General features: G+C 49.1%; 5 protein-coding genes across 6 annotated transcripts; 1 reads left to right on the top strand and 4 right to left on the bottom strand.

The window, feature by feature from the left end:
* Positions 1 to 88: 88 nt before the first annotated feature.
* On the bottom strand, positions 89 to 2,688 carry LOC109524580 (gastrula zinc finger protein XlCGF52.1-like). Its single transcript, XM_019884555.1, has one exon. It carries the CDS (start codon positions 1,318 to 1,320, stop codon positions 148 to 150), a length of 1,173 nt encoding a protein of 390 aa, XP_019740114.1. The 5' UTR covers positions 1,321 to 2,688; the 3' UTR covers positions 89 to 147.
* Positions 641 to 5,937, bottom strand: LOC109524581 (gastrula zinc finger protein XlCGF8.2DB-like). Of its 2 annotated transcripts, XM_019884558.1 has the most exons (4): positions 5,517 to 5,937; positions 4,141 to 4,233; positions 2,771 to 4,028; positions 641 to 736 (listed from the first exon to the last, which is right to left on the bottom strand). In XM_019884558.1, exon 3 carries the CDS (start codon positions 3,986 to 3,988, stop codon positions 2,837 to 2,839), a length of 1,152 nt encoding a protein of 383 aa, XP_019740117.1. In that variant the 5' UTR covers positions 3,989 to 4,028; positions 4,141 to 4,233; positions 5,517 to 5,937; the 3' UTR covers positions 641 to 736; positions 2,771 to 2,836. The 2 variants fall into 2 exon arrangements, with proteins under 2 accessions (XP_019740117.1, XP_019740116.1); XM_019884557.1 differs by lacking the exon at positions 4,141 to 4,233.
* A 680-nt stretch (positions 5,938 to 6,617) lies between these two features.
* Positions 6,618 to 8,541, bottom strand: LOC109524594 (zinc finger protein 525-like). Its single transcript, XM_019884575.1, has 2 exons — positions 8,132 to 8,541; positions 6,618 to 7,596 (listed from the first exon to the last, which is right to left on the bottom strand). Exons 1-2 carry the CDS (start codon positions 8,256 to 8,258, stop codon positions 6,644 to 6,646), a joined length of 1,080 nt encoding a protein of 359 aa, XP_019740134.1. The 5' UTR covers positions 8,259 to 8,541; the 3' UTR covers positions 6,618 to 6,643.
* A 272-nt stretch (positions 8,542 to 8,813) lies between these two features.
* Positions 8,814 to 12,523, top strand: LOC109524551 (zinc finger protein OZF-like). Its single transcript, XM_019884513.1, has 4 exons — positions 8,814 to 8,954; positions 9,348 to 9,450; positions 10,319 to 10,483; positions 10,609 to 12,523. The coding sequence occupies exons 1-4, from the start codon at positions 8,829 to 8,831 to the stop codon at positions 11,808 to 11,810; spliced, it is 1,596 nt and encodes a 531-aa protein (XP_019740072.1). The 5' UTR covers positions 8,814 to 8,828; the 3' UTR covers positions 11,811 to 12,523.
* A 1,293-nt stretch (positions 12,524 to 13,816) lies between these two features.
* LOC109524519 (oocyte zinc finger protein XlCOF6.1-like) lies at positions 13,817 to 15,481 on the bottom strand. The gene is made up of 2 exons (XM_019884452.1): positions 15,279 to 15,481; positions 13,817 to 14,927 (listed from the first exon to the last, which is right to left on the bottom strand). Exons 1-2 carry the CDS (start codon positions 15,469 to 15,471, stop codon positions 13,930 to 13,932), a joined length of 1,191 nt encoding a protein of 396 aa, XP_019740011.1. The 5' UTR covers positions 15,472 to 15,481; the 3' UTR covers positions 13,817 to 13,929.
* Between the last annotated feature and the right edge of the window lie 2,332 nt (positions 15,482 to 17,813).

Below are 17,813 nucleotides of genomic sequence, written 5' to 3'. Positions count from 1 at the left end.
GTACATGACACCACGGTTCTTCTCTCACTAATGAATTCATTTATTTCACATCTTTACAAAATCAAAATCCCAGCTGTTTTTTTCTTCCTGTCTCTCGATCACACACACACTTGCACAGATTAATGTGTCGCAAAAAATTTGTTAAGATCAACTCTTGTCGGCAACGCACTTGTGCCTCTTCACATGGTGCTTACTCGAGAATCTTTTATGGCACACGCTGCAACTGAAGGGTTTCTCCCCTGTGTGTGTTCTTGTGTGTCTTTTTAAATTTGCCTTCATGGAGAATCTCTGATCACAAACTGGGCAGGCAAAAGGTTTCTCCCCAGTGTGCGTTCTTTGGTGAGCTGTTAGATTGGCCTTCAGCGCAAACCTTCGACCACAAACCGGGCAGGCAAAAGGTTTCTCTTCAGAGTGAATGACTGTATGTGCGATGAAATCTCCGTTCAAAGGGAATCTTTGACGACAGACTGAGCAGGCAAAAGGCTTTTCCCCACTGTGCGTCTTTGTATGCGTGGCCAAATTTGTCTTGACAGTGAATCTTTCATTACAAACGGAGCAGGCAAAAGGTTTCTCTCCGGTGTGCGTCCGTGTGTGTCTTGTTAACTCTGTTTTTAAAGTGAATTGTTTCTCACAAACTGAGCAGGCAAAATCTTTCTCTCCGATGTGCCTTTTCATGTGCGTTGTCAAATTTTTCTTCAGCGTGAATCTTTTCTCACAAAGCAAGCAGGCAAACGGTCTCTCGCCAGTGTGCGTTCTCGTGTGTGCGGTTAAATTTTTCTTCAAGGCAAAGCTCTTCTCACAAACCGAACAGGCAAAAGGTTTCTCCCCCGTGTGCGTCCTGGCGTGCTTCCTTAAGTTTCCCCGCTGGGAGAATCGTTGATGGCAAACGGAGCAGGGATAAGGTTTCTCACCCGTGTGTGTTCTCGTGTGTGTGTTTAAGTCTCTCTTGGAAGCAAATCTTTTGCCACAAACTGAGCAGGTAAAAAGTTTTTCCCCAGTGTGCCTTCTCACGTGTGTCTTCAAACTCCCCTTGTGACGAAGTATTTTTCCGCAGAGAGAACGTTTCACGCGTGTGTCGTGCGAGTCACACGTCACATCGCCTTCGGACTGTTCGTTGTCAGTGTCGCATGAGTGTGACGTGGGGTCGTGACTATCAGAGAGCGGCGCTAAGAAGCCATCCGATTGGGATCCTCCGTCACCTTCTTCTGTCACGTATTGACTCGAGCTGCTGCGTGGAGGCTCTGCCCCTCCGCTCTCCGCACCTCCAACTTGGTCTTCATCTTCTTGGCTCTCCAAGGGGATGAAGGTCAACGGCAACATGTTGAGAGCGTCCCGCTTTTCCTCTTGAATGCGGGCGTACTCGGGCTCCTCCACTCCGACATTGTGAAGGAACTCCTCCTCGTCTTCCTCTTTAATGGCAGGGCGCTCTGGCTGCACTTCCACTTCAACGAAGGGGAGGTCTTCCTCCTCGTGACGGTGGGGCCACCGTGGTTCCCGGTGCTTGGGATCAAGGTCTTCACTCACCCCTGCGGGACACAAGAAAGCAGATAAGACGTGCGATAGATTTGCGACCGCTTGGCCAGTTCACCCACCATGAAACGAGACCTGGGTCTCGTCTAGTCTTTTCCCGGGGTAAACCCGAATGACCCGACGAATCCACCTCGTTGCTTCCCAAGACGCTCGCGCACCCAAAGGAGAGGAAGTGACCGCACCTGCTCGGTGGCGGAACACCACTGCAGCTGGTGGCCGCTCGAAAACTGCGTCCGGTCCAGTCGTGAACGTTGTCCGTCGCTCGCCCCACAGATTTCCTTTCGGCAGTCGCCTTCTCTCACACTTCTGTCACACATTTTTACGAGACAGCCACAATGCGCACTCGACGTCAGCGGCGAGCAAGCTAAGCTATCCTGAGTGGCTCCAACGTGCACCGAGACCAGTCAAGGAGCGCCCGAAGATTGAGTGAATGTGCTGGCTGGAGTCTTTGGCACTCTAAGCGTAGTACTGGAACACGCCAAATCCGTCCGAAGGTTTTCGTTTCCTCTGCAACTTCGACCTCACCTCCGCTCACTAAACTCGATTGCCCCTGGCAATCCTCGCCATCTAGTGGTAATGGCCGCACACAACACGTGTCAACGCGTCTCCCGTGTTCGGAACCCTGAGTACAGTCGAAAGGTTTGCTGCGGGCGGCCTGGAGTGTGGATCATGCCTGACGTGAAACATAAAGCAATCCTATTCATCAGCTGGCCACAGATCGTTTTTTTTTTCTTCCTTTCTCTTCATAGGCACGTACTCGAATGGGAACGTGGGCCATGCTCCCATAGTCACGCGTCGCTGATGACAAATGTCAAGTCCGTGCGACATGGACAAGAGTTTTTACTGGAATCAATTCCTCCGTGCCCATTTTAGATGTCACATTCGTCACATTTCCACTCCACCGGTGAGCCTCACCGAGCAGGGGTGCAGGCAGGGTTCCATTCTGGCCTGCGGACCATCCGTGCAGAGTTTGCACTCCGCTGTCCTCGCACACTCCAAAAACACGCGCGGCAGGTTCGTGGAACGTGCTAAATTGTCCCGAGGTGTGATTGCAAATGGTTATTTAGTCTCTGGCTACGGTTCAGATAATCCATCATCTTCATTTTGTTTTCACGGTTTACGATGTCACTAAAATACCCCCCCCCCTGCCCCAGAACATCTAGTGCGCTTCACCTCTGCGCACCTGCGTCACGACATGAGTCTCGCAACAGAGGGCGCAACAGCAAGGCTCTTCTGTCACTGGTAAATTGTTAAACTTTTCCAGCTTAGCACAGAGCCAGTCGATGCAGAGCGTCACTGATTGCCGTTAACGCTTCCCCCTACACTTGTGTTTTTTCACACTTTGGTTACTGGTGAATCTCCGATCGCACACGCTGCAACGAAACGGTTTCTCGCCAGTGTGCGTTCTCGTGTGTCGCATCAAATTTGCCTTGACCGTAAACCTGTGATTGCAAACTAAGCAGACAAATGGCTTGTCCCCGGTGTGCGTTCTTGTGTGGACTTTTAAGGCTCCCTGATGAGTGAAGCGTTTCTCGCAGACTGAGCAGGCAAAAGGTTTCTCGCCCGTGTGCGTCCTTACGTGCGCCGTTAAATTGGTCTTCGACAAGAAGGCCTTGCCGCAATCTGGGCATGCAAACGGTTTTTCTCCAGAGTGTATTTTGGAGTGCATAATCAAATTGGTCTTCCGACCGAATCTCTCCCCGCATATCGAGCAGGTAAAGAGTCTCTCTCCGCTGTGCGTTCTCGCGTGCCTCGTTAACGTCGTCTTTCTACAGAAGCGTTTCCCACAGAGCGAACAGGCAAAAGGTTTCTCGCCGGTGTGGGTTGCTGTGTGACTTGCCAAATGCGCCTTCTCCGAGAACCTTTTCCCACAAACTAAGCAGGCAAAGTTTTTCTGCCCGGTGTGAGTTCTTGCGTGTGTTCTTAAGATCCCCCTCTGGGCGAATCGCTGGCCACAAACGGGGCAGGCAAACGGTTTCTCGCCAGTGTGCATTCGTGCGTGGCAGATTAAACTTTCCTTGACAGTGAATCCTTTCCCGCAACTCGAGCAGGTAAAAGGTTTCTCTCCAGTGTGTCCTCTCACATGTATTTTTAAGTTCCACTTCACACTAAATGTTTTCCCGCACTGGGAACATTTCCAGCGTTTGTTATCTCCATGATTTTCCTCCTCCTTAATATGAGATTGTGAGGTGACATTGTCACGATCAGACAGTGGCGCATCGAGGTTGCCAGGTGGGGATTCGCCATCACCTTCGCTTTTCCAGTGTTGACTCAAGTTGCTTCTTGGCGGCCACTCCCCTCCGCTCGCCTCCCTTGCACCTCGGCCTTCATCCTCTTCAGTCTTCAGGGGGACGAAAAGGAGCGGCGACGTGACGAGAGCCTCCTCCTCTTCCTCTTTCATTTGAGTGGGCTCTTCCTTGACAGCACGAGGGGGCTCAGGCTGCACTTGCCTTTCCATGGCGCGCGCTTCCTCCGCCGTCGACGGTTTTCAATGACGTCTGCAGGACACGAGCAGACAAACAGCCGTTTGGTTGAGTCAAGTGGCTATTTTTTTTTTCTTTTGATCAAGAACAAGGAAAAGTCTTGTCTTTGTTTATCGTTAAAGCTCACTTTCTAATCCGTATGTTGGTGTAGCGCTAAAACGGGGGTGCCCAAGTCCGGTCCTCCAGAGCCCCTCTCCCACCTGTTATCAATGTTTCCCTCCTCTAGCACAGCAAAGTCAAAATGGCACTGTGAGGGAGCGGACTTGGGGCCCGCCCTGCACTTGGATGTTCTGGCCGGCACGCTAGCGAGAAGACAACCCCATTTCCCAAAACTTGCGACGGAAAAGAAGAGCTCCGGTCGAGGTGCTCTCATACACGCAACTGAAACACATATTTCAGTAACTTGTTCGAAAAATTTTGCAGTCAATTTTTCCTGCTCTCTTGGCAGACATGTTTGCTTCAATTAAATCCGGTACTGGTACTTTTTTTTTTTTTTTTTTTGCAGCCTGGCCAAACACAGCCATGAAGAAAGCGAGCCCGGGGTGCGCTTTTGTTGAAGCAGTGAGAGCTAACGCGGGTCAAAACAAGTTCCCGTAGCTGAACCGAGTCCAAAAAATCGAATTTAGCTTTAACATCGAAAAAAAGACAAAGTGTTCTTGACTGTATGAATTTTCCCAGAAGAGATGACGTTTTCAGGCCGACAAGGAAGGCATGGACGATCGGCCGTCATCCTGCCGTCACACGAGTCTCTTCGCTCAGGACGCCGACGTCGTACGGTTCCAACTGAAACACATATTTCAGTAACTTGTTCGAAAACTTTTGCAGTCAATTTTTCCTGCTCTCTTGGCAGACGTGTTTGCTTCAATTAAGTCCAGTACTGGTACTTTTTTTTTTTTTTTTTTTTTGCAGCCTCGCCAACCACAGCCACGAAGAGAGTCTCTTCACTCTGGACGCCGACGTCGTACGGTTCTTTTGTCAATGGGTGGCGCTATTAGTCCAGGTCTCGCTACGAGAGACGACGAGAAATGATTGCTGGGAAAATGTGATTTTTCTCGAACGCGCCAAGCTACTGAAGCTAAGTGCGCATCGACTTCATGTAGGACAAGCCAGAAGCCGCGGGGGGGACGAAGCTGTTTTCCCCGGCCGGCCGCGGCCGCCATTGTACCGTCATGAGAAATGATTGCTGGGAAAATGTGATTTTTCTCAAACGCACCAAACTACTGAAGCCAAGTGCGCATCGCCTTCATGTAGGACAAGCCAGAGGCCGCGGGAGGGGGGGGGGCGAAGCGGCTTTCCCCGGCCGGCCGCCATTGTACCGTGGACAGTTCATTTTTCGGCATTGACGACTGTTCCCGAGCCCAATTTCGCTGCTATAAATCGAATCAGTTGCGGTTCGTTTTCGCGGAGCTCCCACGCAGCAACCCTCTCGACGCTCGCTGCTCGATTACCGACACCTCTTGGAAAGTCGGACCCAAAGAGGAGAGCGTCAAAAGTGGAACCTACCTCCGCCCGCCCTTCTGTCGTCCCGGCGCCTTTTCTTTCGCTTCCACGAACACTTAGCTGTGCTCAGCGATCACCACGGCTAGCAACCTTAGCTTAGCAATCCGAAGAGGCGAGTTTATCCGGACACCGAAGCGTCATCGTTCCTGCTTTAGCCCGGCAAAGTTGTGACGGGCCTTTGGGGCCTTGCAAGTACATTCGGCACCTCCAGCGTCGAAGCTAGCAGCTCAGGCCGAAGTCCGTTTCGAGTTCCTTTCCCCTTTCATACAACTTCCGCTCAAGGAAGTCCACGACCAAGGCGGTACTGCCATCTAGAGGTCATAAAGAGCACCCGGCACGTGCGCTCTGACGTCCCCCAGCCAGAGAACGCTTTGCAGACGTGTCGTGTGGTAAACATTTTGACAAATGAGGCGGCAGCTGGCTCTTAAATGTTGCTTTAAATGAAGCCGCGGTTGTGGGAGGGGGATGAGGACACGTCTGACCCTCAAAAGCATTCTCCAAAGTGGACGAGCAATCCAAGTACTGCAGCCTGCGGTACAATGAAAAAAGGAGGACAAACGCCAGAGATGAAGGCGAGTGAGAGGTGGCTGTCGCTACCCCGGTTGAATCACACGAGGTCTCTTCAGCGGAGGGCTCGCAACTTTTATTCAACAGCCGGCGTGTGAACACACCGGAAGAGCTCACGGGAATACAAGCTCAACGGGAAATACGATTCATCACTCCGACGGTTTGTTGTGCACGTCCTTTGACGTAACCTCAAGCATATGTCAAAAATGAATGACCTTCAGCTTCACTTATGAGGCTTTGTAGCCTCGGCAAAGCAGCGCTTACTGCAGCGCTGCTCTCTGTACGTCTTACGTGTCAAAAAAAAAAACAAAAACGAGTTCTTTTTCACGAAATCATTCCTTCCGAATGACCACTTGAAGATACGATGTAGAACGGTCCATCTCTACTTAATTGGACAGAAAATATTTTGCTCTTTGATGCAGTAACACAAGGCCCGCCAACCACTGGACCACCGGGCCGCCTCAACTATACTGTATTGTGTACAATCTAATTTCCCCGTTTTAGGGAATACTTCTCTGAAGAGCAGCGCAGCCTCTTTTTTTTTCTTTTCTCTTTCAGCAGCTTCATTGCTGGCTGCTCTTTTCGCCAGCACATTTGTGTCTCTTCACGTCACGCTTGAAATGAAACCTTTTCTCGCACACACCACAACTGAATTGTTTCTCCTCAGCGTGTGTTTTGGAGTGCGCTGCTAAATTTGTCTTTCGGTTAAACGTTTTCCCACAGACGGAACAAGCAAAAGGTTTCTCACCGGTGTGGGTTTTTGTGTGCCTTGTTAAATTGGTCTTTTGAGTGAATCGAAGCCCACATACCGAGCAGGCAAAGGGTTTTTCCCCGGTGTGTGTTCTTTTATGTGTCGTTAAAATTGTATTTCGAGAGAATCTTTGACCGCAAACTGAGCAAGCGAAAGGTTTCACTCCAGTGTGTGTCCTTGTGTGTATTTTCAAATCTTCCTTGATGGAGAATCGTTTATGGCAAACTAAGCAGGCAAAAGCTTTTTCTCCATTGTGTCTTCGGATGTGCCTCGTTAAGTTTGTCTTGATCGAGAATCCTTTCCCACAAATTGAGCAGGCAAAAGGCTTCTCTCCGGTGTGTGTCCTCGTGTGTCTTTTCAATGTCGACTTATTGTAAAATGTTTTGTCACACTGGGAACATTTCACACGTTTGGTGGGACACATCGTAGCACCTTTGGAGGGTTCCGGTTCCTCCTCCTCCTCATCATCATCATCTGTGTCAGGAGCGTGTGACGTGGCGTCGTCGCTGTCTGTCAGCGGCGCGAAGAAGGTGCCTGATGCAGATCCTCCACGGGGCTCTCCATCAGCTTCCTCCTCATCCTCATCTTCACTCTTCACAATGACCGTCAGTGGAAAGTGGGTGACGTCGGCTTCCTGGTCTTCCTCTTTAATCAAAGTGGAATCCGGCGCCTCGCCTTGAACGTGAGCGGGGTCCGGCTCCTCTTCCTCTTTTATGCGGAGGGGCTCCGGCTCCTGCTCTTCACAGCGAAGCTCTTGGCTGACGTCTGCAGGATATGAGAAGACAAAAACACAGGTATCAAGAAGGTCACGCTTGGCCCAATCAAGGCTCACGTTGCGACTTGGACACCGTGTTGTTATTTCTGATCAATGTCTTCCAGGTACATGTACGATGACGTTTGGAGAATTGGCGTTTATGTTCCTCTTCAGGGAACCTCAGCAGCGCCGTAGTCGCAGTTCGGACATTCCCGCAATTTGTTTTGACTATTCTACTGAGGCGTTATCATGTATGTCAGTGAATCTCACGAACGACGCTTTGCTGTTCTCGACCAGAGCTGGCAATGTCTTCCTCAAAATGAATTTGGTGGCATCTTAACCTCCGGTGTCACTTTCAATGGTGAGATTCAAGATTTGCAATTGGTGCCGACGCCCCCCGGATCCACACAACCACGAGGGGGTGCCATCAGATCCACCTACGGCAGCACGGATTTCATGGGTTTCGAGAACGCGATGAGGAGTCCATTCAAAATCAAGCACGCGTTCGGGAGTTCGGAAGCGAGAGAGCGTCAGAAATGTGCAAACCTGCTTCGTGGAACCCAACTCGGGGCCTTAAAACGGCGTCCGGTGGGAATGTTTGACGTGGTCGCCGCTTCTTTTCTTTTCTTTCGCAGAGTTCCTCCGCGCACTGCGCTGTTGGTTGTGCACACATTTTACGCGACGATCACACTCGTCTATTTGCTCTCCGCGACATGAGCCGCGTCGGCTCCTCTTCGACAGCGGCCAGCCTGCTAAGCTAAAATAGCTGAAACGGCTTCACGAACCGAGACGAGTTGCTCCCGACGCGAAGACTCGAAGAACGGTGTCTTGGTCTGGTGACGTTCAAGTCGTTGTGGTCCTGCTTTGTCGAAACTTCGCGGCGCTCCAAACGGACTCCGTAATGAAGCGCATCGTGTCGATAGTTTTAGCACTTCTGCTAATGCGGCGACGCGGGAGGACTTCCGGGTCGGGAGGGGGGCAAGATTCGGAGACTAGAGAGGCTACGTACCGTTTAAGTGTCGGCGACGCAGACAGCGTCCTCATCGGCTCATACGAGTTGGCGGTCGGTGCAAAATGAAATCACAATGTTGTCACTTTCCAGGTGTATGGAATGATACTGTCCACTTCTAATTGTGTATTTCCTTAACTCTAAACTCGACATACCGTATCCACTTGCATCGCTATATTTTGAAACCAGACACCAAGCTCCTTCGAAATAATCTTAGACCAGGGTGAGGTCGGCATGTTGTCATATTTGGCCTTCGGCGAGCAAGTCCGGTGGCGTGAAGCGCAGCTTTTCGACCTCATGCGCGATGCAATCCACCGTTGGCTGGACTTGTTCGGGATTTCCCAAGACCACGCTTCACGAGTAAGTCAAAGACGAAGACCCTGGAACTCAGGTCTTAGTTTGTCTAAGTGGGCTTGCCGTACTAATTACGCGAAAGTGCTACTCTTGTCCGCTTTTTGTTCACTCGTCGCTTTATGCGCGCCATCGAATCATTCCGAAATACTTCCAAACGCCCCGAAGCCTCGACCTAGCACGGCGGCCATCACTGGACAAATACACCCATCATGAACTCTTCGTGTCCGCTCAAAAACTCGTCTCGGTGCACGTCGAAGCTTGTCTGTCGCTCGAGCTAGCTAGGTTAGCTTGCTAGCCGCTAACAAAGAGACGCCTTTGAAAGCTGCGCAGCAATCAACGGAGACAGAGTGCGAGCGTGGCCGTGACCGTGGAAAAAAAATGTGTGCGAACGTTGTGAAAGGGAAGCACGAGGGGGAAGTCTGCGGAGCGAAAGATGACAACGAGCAAGAACGTCGACGACTGGACGCTGATTTCAGGCCTCAAGTTGTGTTCCAACGCGCAGGTTTGTGCATTTCTTTGGCTCACTTCTTCAGTCGCTGCATTACGGGGGTAGAACAAAGTCACCTGTGTGCGAGTAAGTCATAACTGTAAACCGTGGAAACATCGAACAAGTCAAATCGAGTCCGCGCCAAATTTCAAGTCGATTCAAATCATCCCCAAAAACCTCATCGCAGTGGCAAGTCAGGAAAGTGCACACGTTTTAGCACGACCTCGTTCGCAGTCTTTGCGCGCCGTATCACATCAGCAATTCTCTTCGCACACGTAGAATGTTTTTTTGGAAACAAATGCAGATATTTTCATAGCTCCGACATGTGTAAGCACGAGAAACATGCCAGGCTTAGTAGCATTTTTTCAGAGCGCCGTGTAAAGCATTCGGCTGCCATGACCACAGCGTTTGAAAGTGGAAACAAGGATTATATTTTTCATCACACTTTCGAACCTTATTTCTATATGCATGCCAAATGCCAATTCACGTCTTTTGTAATCATTCAAATTTGGCAGAGGTGTTCATAACACTCTTCTCTGTGCTGTGTATATAAGGCATATGTTTTGTTTTTTTGTTTTTTTTTGCTTTACAGTCTTTCATAGTCTTTTACACCCATGTTGGGACAGTGGTCCAGTTTTGTTTTGCACTGTGCAATGACAATAAAGTTCCTAATTCTAAACTGATGTAAAGACAAAACAAAAAGAATTGGTCAGGGAGGCGGCCCCGAGGCGGACAGCGAAACTGAAGGAGCTGCAGGAATTTCTGGGAATCACCGGCTTTTATGCAACAAGACTATTTAATCTTCTTCATATGGCTGGCAAGACGGTAGCTTCCTCTATTGACTTGAGTAAACCTCGTGTGTTTGTCTTCTTGCGTCCTGCAGACGTTACAGGAGGAGACCTTGGTCTCGAGCGGCAGGGGTGGAGCTCCAGGGTGGAGCGGCAGGAGCCGGAGCCCCCAAACATCAAAGAGGAAGAGCAGGAAGCTGAAATCACAGAGTTTCAAATTACAGGCGTGATTGTGAAGAGTGAAGATGTTGACGAGCAAGGTCAGTGATCGCTGCCTCGTTCCGGGCAAAGAGAGGATCAGCATCAACAAGTCCCCATAGGAAACTTGAAAGAGCAAAGCTGGACTTTGCTAAACCGTGCACGTGTGTCGTCTTGTGTCCTGCAGACGTCAGTGAAGAAGATCTTTACCTTCAGCATCAGGAGCCCGACCCCCGGCGTGTTGAGGAGGAAGAGCACGAAGATGGTTTCGCCCAGTTTCCGTTGACTGTCATCGTCAAGAGTGAAAAGGGTGACGAAGACGCATTTGAAAGCGCCCACTCACAGATCCTCTTAGCTCCACTCTCAGACGGCGACGACGTGACAGCACACTCTCCTGACACTGATGCCAATGGTGATGACATGACATGTCACACTGACAACAACAAACACTTGGCATGTTCTCAGTGTGACAAAACTTTTTACAACACGTCCACGTTGAAAAGGCACATAAGAACACACACCGGAGAGAAGCCTTTTGCCTGCTCCGTGTGTGCTAAAAGATTCACTCAGAAGGGCCATTTAATAGCGCACACCAGAACACACACTGGGGAGAAACCCTTTGCCTGTTCGGTTTGTGGCAAAGGGTTTTCCAGAAAGGGAGATTTAAGAATCCATTCGAGAACACACACTGGGGAGAAACCCTTTGCATGCTCCTTTTGCGGCACAAGATTCAGACAGAAGGGAGATTTAATAGCACACACAAGAACTCACACTGGGGAAAAACCTTTTGCCTGCTCGGTTTGCAGCACCAGATTCACTCAGAAGGGACATCTCATCGCACACACAAGAACACACACCGGCGAGAAAACTTTTGCCTGTTCGTTTTGCGGTACCAGATTCACGCAGAAGGGGGACTTAAGGATACACATCAGAACACACACCGGGGAGAAACCTTTTGCTTGCTCAGTTTGCAGCTCATGTTTCAGCGTGCGCTCAACATTGATTCAGCACATGAGAACGCACACGGGCGAGAAACCCTTTTCCTGCACCGTATGCGGTAAGAGTTTCTCGAAAAAGACAAATTTGACGGCGCACACGAGAACGCATGCCGGCGAGAAACCTTTTGCCTGCTTAGTCTGTGGGAAAGGGTTCACTCAGAAGGGGCATTTGATGGCACACACGAGAACGCACACGGGGGAGAAAACATTTGCCTGCTCCGACTGCGAGAAAAGATTCACTCAGAAGGAACATTTGATATCACACGTAAGAACGCACACCGGCGAGAAACCATTCAGTTGCGGCGCGTGCGAGAAAAGATTTCATGTTAAGCGTCAGGTGAAGAGACACAAGTGCGCCGGCGTGAAGGTGCCCATTGGATCTGCCGAATGAGCTCGAAGCAGTGGGGCTGTGTTGGGAGTCGTTGACGCCTTCCCCAGTCATTCATCGCTTTCGAAGGATTTTTATGTTCGTGAGCTACAGGGTCAAGTTCACTCGCTAAGTCGAAAATGGAAACACATCGTTTGGAGAGCACTCAGAGGTTTTTTTTTTGAGGGGGGTGTATGGGTGCTGTATCCACTTGACAGTCAACAGACCTTGCTTCTTTCCATTTTACGTTCCTCTACTTTCTTTTCTTCGTTCTTGCCGCTTTTTCTTGCTCAATGATGAAGTGGCATTCTTCATCCATCCCGCATGAAGATATCGACATTTTTCTCAATACTCCATATTTGAAACAATGTCAATGTCGTCATGAAGTTTCATGTGATTTGTTTTGTTTAGCGGGAGCTTGTCAGCACACACTGACAACGGAACAGAGCAGCAGGAACATCTTTTCTTTTCAAGTCGTACACCGGACCTTGGCTAAGATGAAGCCAGGTGTTATTCGCATGCTTTGATAACATCGGCGCTCCGAGACAGATGAGCCCAAGCCCGCGCGGGGAACTGAACGGGGAGCACTTCACGGACGTGAACAAGAGAAAGGCCAAATAAGAAGAATCGTCAAAAGTTCCCCCAAAATGAGCCGCGCTGGGGCAGGCTTTAAAAACTGCCGTCTGAGAGCACTTTGATTCTTGCTTCCTGTAAATAAAATTGTCTTTGTCCTACCAGCTGGTGTGAGCGCAGTCTTCCTTGAAAATCATCTCCTGATCATTTGATTATTTTCTGTCCCGGGGGAGGGAGAGAAGATACAGCACGAGCCCGGACTGTTCTCGTTGGTGGCTCCCCTTAGCCTGAGGTGGAAATGTACGGAGCCCCTAAGGTGACATGCAAGAAGAGAACAAAAACACTTTGCGTTCCCTCGCAAAGATTGCGAGATAGCGCAAACTTTTCTTTGCAAGGGGACGCTTTTTGGGAAATGCGCGGTTGATGTTCTTCCGGTAAACAGAAAACAACAAAGTTGGAGCGTTTTCACCCGTTGGAACTTTACTTTGAAATACAAAGGCGTTAAATCTGTTCTTGAGTTTAAATACGGTTTCCAAGTCCTCCATAATTCGCTCCTTCCCCGAAGCATGAGCGTTTTCACCCGTTGGAACTTTACTTTGAAATACAAAGGCGTTAAATCTGTTCTTGAGTTTAAATACGGTTTCCAAGTCCTCCTCCATAATTCGCTCCTTCCCCGAAGTACTGTTTCCTGTGTCCCCATTAACAGTTCTAAAAGATGATTAGACCACAACCCCGGACTGCTCCCTGCATGTGCGAAGATTTATACGCGTGCATGACATCGGTGCTAATTTCAGTGAGCTCATCTACTTATTACTGGAGGATAGCATTCAGCTTGCGGACCTTCCTTGTTAAATCCACGCCCGTTTTACACGAGACACCATCTGTGGGTGAGAAACAAGCTGAACTTTTGCCTCTAATTGGGAGAAGTGGTTAAAAAGTGTCCTCGTGTCAAATGTTCTGCTTGCAATTGTCATAATCAGTTAATTTATTGACTACAATAATTAATCAGTCGATTAATCTGTTATGGGGATTTTAATCTGCTAAAAATCTTTTTGTTTTTGTTAAATCCATCTTATTTATTGGTTGCTTCTGATATAATCAGTCGATTAATCTGTTATGGGGATTTTAATCTGCTAAAAATCTTTTTGTTTTTGTTAAATCCATCTTATTTATTGGTTGCTTCTGATAGCACAGATACTTAAAATAAGACTGGCAAAAGCAAAGGAGGACTCAACTTAAAAAGTAAAGATGGAAACACAGCTGTAAAGTGAACATTTATTCTTAGTGCAGTACAAAAGAAAAAAAGATTTTTTTTTTCCTGTCAATGACTGCATACACAATCCCCATTTTGCTCGGGTGCCAAAACAACAAGAAAAACCTTCTCTGTGCACAAACTGCGGTCGCTCTTTTGTTCACTTGTATTGAGAAGAAGAAAGACACAGGGCAAAGGACCCAAACAACGTCCCATTTTTCATTTGACTGACGAATCAACAATATGGAAGAGCGATGCTGAAAATGCCTCAATTGCCATTAGGGAGCAGGGACTGAGTCGACGTTTCGTAACGCAACTTCAGGTTCTCCCTTCTCCAGAGCAGCTTGATAGACCGCCTCGCGTCTCGCCCGGACACTTGTGTCTCTTCACATCACGCTTCACATAAAATCGTTTATGGCACACGCCGCAACCGAATGGCTTCTCGCCGGTGTGCGTTCGTGTGTGTGTTGTTAAACTTGCCTTTCTCGAGAATCTTTTGCAACAAAAGACGCAGGCAAAAGGCTTCTCCCCGGTGTGCGTCCTCGTGTGCGTTGTTAAATTTGTCTTGATGGAGAATCTTTGACCGCAAATGGCGCAGGGAAAAGGTTTTTCTCCGGAGTGCGTTCTCGAGTGCCTCGTTATATTTTCCTTGGCCGAGAATCGTTTCCCACAAATGGAGCAGGCAAAAGGTTTTTCTCCAGTGTGTGTCCTTGCGTGAATGGCTAAACTTTTCTTTTCAGAGAATCGTTTGGCACAAAGTGAGCAGGCAAATGCTTTCTCCCCCGTGTGTGCTCTTGCGTGTGCTATCAAGTGTCCGTTCTGAGTGAACGTTTTACCGCAAACTGAGCAGGAATAGGGTTTTTCTCCCGTGTGGGTTCTTGTGTGCGCCGCTAACGTTGCCTTTCGAGAGAATCGTTTCCCACAATCTGAGCAGGCAAAAGTTTTTTCCCCAGTGTGCGTTCTCGCGTGTCTTTCCAATGAGGACTCGTTGAAAAAGGTTGCATCGCACTGAGAACATTTCTCACGTTTGCTATCCCCGTGAGAGTGTTGTTCTTCATCATCATCATCAAAGTCAGAAGAGTGTGACGTTATGCCATCACTCTCTGATAGCGGAGCGAAGAGGCCGTCTGGTTGTAACCCTTCAAAGTGCTCCCCGTCGCCTTCTTCGCCCTTCACACCGGCACCAGCCAAAAAAAACTCGGAGAGTTCATCGTCCCGCTCCTCTTCTTTCACGTAGCGGGTCTGTGGCTCCTCCTCCGCTTTCATGCCAGGGAACTTGGGCTCCTGCTGCTCGGGACAAAGATCTTCGCTGATGTCTGCAGCACACAAGAAGACAAGATGAGCTCAAGTCAAGCTTTGATCGGTCAAGTCTCGTGTGTGACGAGGATGTATTCGTGTTTAGAAATGTGTTGACGATGTTTAAGAGAGATTCAGGTGTGAGAGTCAGGTGTTAGAGCAGTTCCAATATAGAAGAATAGTTGAACTTCAAATTTCGATGAACTTGAGAGTGCCCCGCTGAAAATTACTCATTGAAGCAAAAAAGTTCTTTCGAGCCGTGAATTTGTCAAGTATGTTTCTCGAAAGGTGCTTCAAGCCCTGCACGCCCGCTATGAAGTGATGCGCCCCTGCAACGCCGTCACGAAACAAAAGAGTCGAAAGGAACAAACCTGCTGCGTGCAACTCATCGCGAGGCTGCCTGCGAACAGCCTCTCCTCGTTGTCGTTCGCTCTCTTTGGACCGACAGATGTCCTCCTCGTACTCTTCTTCTTTCACACTTTTGCCACACATTTTGACACCATCACCACAACCCCAACCCTTTACTGACCGAGCCACGTGGTGCCAACAAAGTCTTCTCTTCATTTGCAGCGAGCGGTCTGTTCTTTCGAGGCGTGAATTTGTCAAGTATGTTTCTCTAAAGGTGCTTCAAGCCCTGCACACCCGCTGTGAAGTGTATCACCACAACCCCAACCCTTTACTGACCGAGCCACATGGTGCCAACAAAGTCTTCACTTCATTTGCAGCGAGCGGACTTAGCGAAGCTAGGCTAAACTAGGCCGAGAAGCGTTCCCGTGCACCCAAACGAGTTTACCAGACACCAATATTCAAGGAAGGAAAGCGCGGTCCAATCAGGTCGTCGTGGACGTACATTATCCGTCCGGTACGACGTGAGGATGAATGTTTTAACGTTAGCTCGTGAGGTTACGGAAAAACTCACGCAGAGCTGCGTCGGAAATAGTACGGCAAGTCGACTTGGACAAACTACCGGCCAGACTCACGCAAACGCGACCTACAAGCCGAAAATTAACCGGGATTGCATTGCTAAGTAAAGAAAAAATATTTGAAAAAAACAAATCAACTGTATATTGAAGAAGAGATTCAATAAAAAATAACTTTAAAAAGCTCACACATGCGCACGCACACTGGAGATTTGCTGAGGGGGAAAAATACTGCTCAGCAAATCATCATCGGATTCATTAAAAAAATATATATACAGTGCCGAAATCATTATCATTATTGTTTTGTGTTATCAATCGTCATATGTTGCACTTTTACGTGAAAATACATCAAATGGATGGCGAATTGTTCCAAATCTTTTTTTTTCCATTTGCTTATAAAACAGTTTGCATAGAATGCACAGTAAAAAAGAATTTCGAAAAAGAACTCACGACGAAATGAAATGAAAGCCAGCTAACCATTGACAACGGCGTACATGACTTCGAAAGAAGAGGAAATGCGTCCTCGTGTTGACCTGGTATTATCGTAGCCATCCGTGACCGTATATGCAGTCCTGATGAATTTTGAGCCGACACGGACACCGTAGGTCTATAGCGACACGGAGAGGGTTTAGGCCTGTTCCGAGATCACTCAACTCAACTCAACTCAACTCAAGAGGGCATTTCTGAAAGACTTGAAAACAACCAGCGCCGGGTCCAAGGTGCTGGACACGGAGCAAAAAGAACTCATACAACAGCAAACAATAAAACAATAACGAAAACAGTAGAAAGCACCAAAACAACCCAACTAAACATCACGTGTCACGCCGAGTCAAAAGCCAAAGCCTAAAAATGACGAGTTTGAAAGATGGGCAGCCAAGGAGGGGGCTGGCCCAACGTTCACTCCAAAGAGAGGGAGCGGCAACACAAAAGGCGCCATCTCCCCTGTGAGCCTCCGCTTGGTTCTGGGGGCCTCTCGTAGTGCCTGGTCCCAGGCGGATCCGAGGCACTGAGCAGGGAGCTCCCGCAGGTCAGGTGTGGCCAGGCCAATTCAAGATTGGAAAACAAATCATAGAATCATTTTTAAAAGAAATTCTGAAATGTAGCCAGTGACGGGATGCCAGAGGAGGAGTTCTGTGCTCCCTCCTGATACGAGTAGCAGACAAGAGGCCAGCAGCGGCATTCTGGGCCAACTGGAGACGCTTCGTGATTGGTCCATTTCTTAAAAGTTAGCTGGATCTGTTTATTTTGTTCTGCATTGGTTGTGCAGTGGAATAACACGGTTTGGAAAGAATGAAAAACAGCGATGTGACTCAAATGTTGAATGACCCTCAAATTCTCTTTGTTGTTGTCTCGAGGTGGACCATCCAAGGACGCAAAGACCTGAATTTTGAGCGAACAAATCTTCCCCTGTCCCAGTTGGTGCAGGTCGCCGCCAAACCGGCCAGTCCCAGTACGGTCGACGGCTGGGCGCGCTTCCATCTCACCAGGTCGGAGAGTCCGATCCAGAAGCGCGTCTTCCGCGCCCTTGGAGGTGGCGGAGACCGGGTCGCTGCCCTACCGAACGCGGGCCCCCAGCCAAGCATCTTCTTGTGCGGGTTGGAATGGTACTACGGTACCGGTACCATTTTGGACGGAGGACGCATTTGCGCATCTTCTTGCTCTTCGCGCCGTTGCCCCTCAGGGCGCGTTCCTGCCAGTTCGCCATTTGGTCGAGAGGGGGCGGCCACTTATTAGGTCATTTCCAGTGTTCCTTCGAAAGACGACAAACATGCCGCCGGCAACATTTTTGGACCTCTGGCCGGCAAATGGGAAGCGCTCTCACGTTCCTTTATGAGGCTCGCCCCGAAAGCAGCGTCGTCATTGCCAACCGATGACGACGCATCGGCTGGGTTGGGGTGCAAGTGTGACCAGGCGCGGTGAGTTGGAATTGTAGACCACACAAAGTGGGTTCAGTGGGAGTTTGGATTCAGATTTTACATGCGGCTC

The sequence above is a fragment of the Hippocampus comes genome, unplaced genomic scaffold, assembly GCF_001891065.2.
Source record: "Hippocampus comes isolate QL1 unplaced genomic scaffold, H_comes_QL1_v1.1 scaffold21, whole genome shotgun sequence".
NCBI classification, from domain to species: domain Eukaryota; kingdom Metazoa; phylum Chordata; class Actinopteri; order Syngnathiformes; family Syngnathidae; genus Hippocampus; species Hippocampus comes.
This window is presented reverse-complemented; position numbering and strand designations above follow the sequence as displayed.

Excerpts from the sequence above, each read along its gene's own strand:
- LOC109524580 (XM_019884555.1), bottom strand. The coding sequence starts at position 1,320 with ATGTTGCCGTTGACCTTCATCCCCTTGGAGAGCCAAGAAGATGAAGAC.
- LOC109524581 (XM_019884558.1), bottom strand. The coding sequence starts at position 3,988 with ATGGAAAGGCAAGTGCAGCCTGAGCCCCCTCGTGCTGTCAAGGAAGAG.
- LOC109524594 (XM_019884575.1), bottom strand. The coding sequence starts at position 8,258 with ATGTGTGCACAACCAACAGCGCAGTGCGCGGAGGAACTCTGCGAAAGA. Across the intron at positions 7,597-8,131 it reads AGTTGGGTTCCACGAAGCAG|ACGTCAGCCAAGAGCTTCGC; the intron begins GTTTGCACATTT and ends CATATCCTGCAG.
- LOC109524551 (XM_019884513.1), top strand. The coding sequence starts at position 8,829 with ATGTTGTCATATTTGGCCTTCGGCGAGCAAGTCCGGTGGCGTGAAGCG. Across the intron at positions 9,451-10,318 it reads AGTTGTGTTCCAACGCGCAG|ACGTTACAGGAGGAGACCTT; the intron begins GTTTGTGCATTT and ends TGCGTCCTGCAG. Across the intron at positions 10,484-10,608 it reads TGAAGATGTTGACGAGCAAG|ACGTCAGTGAAGAAGATCTT; the intron begins GTCAGTGATCGC and ends TGTGTCCTGCAG.
- LOC109524519 (XM_019884452.1), bottom strand. The coding sequence starts at position 15,471 with ATGAAGAGAAGACTTTGTTGGCACCACGTGGCTCGGTCAGTAAAGGGT. Across the intron at positions 14,928-15,278 it reads CGATGAGTTGCACGCAGCAG|ACATCAGCGAAGATCTTTGT; the intron begins GTTTGTTCCTTT and ends TGTGTGCTGCAG.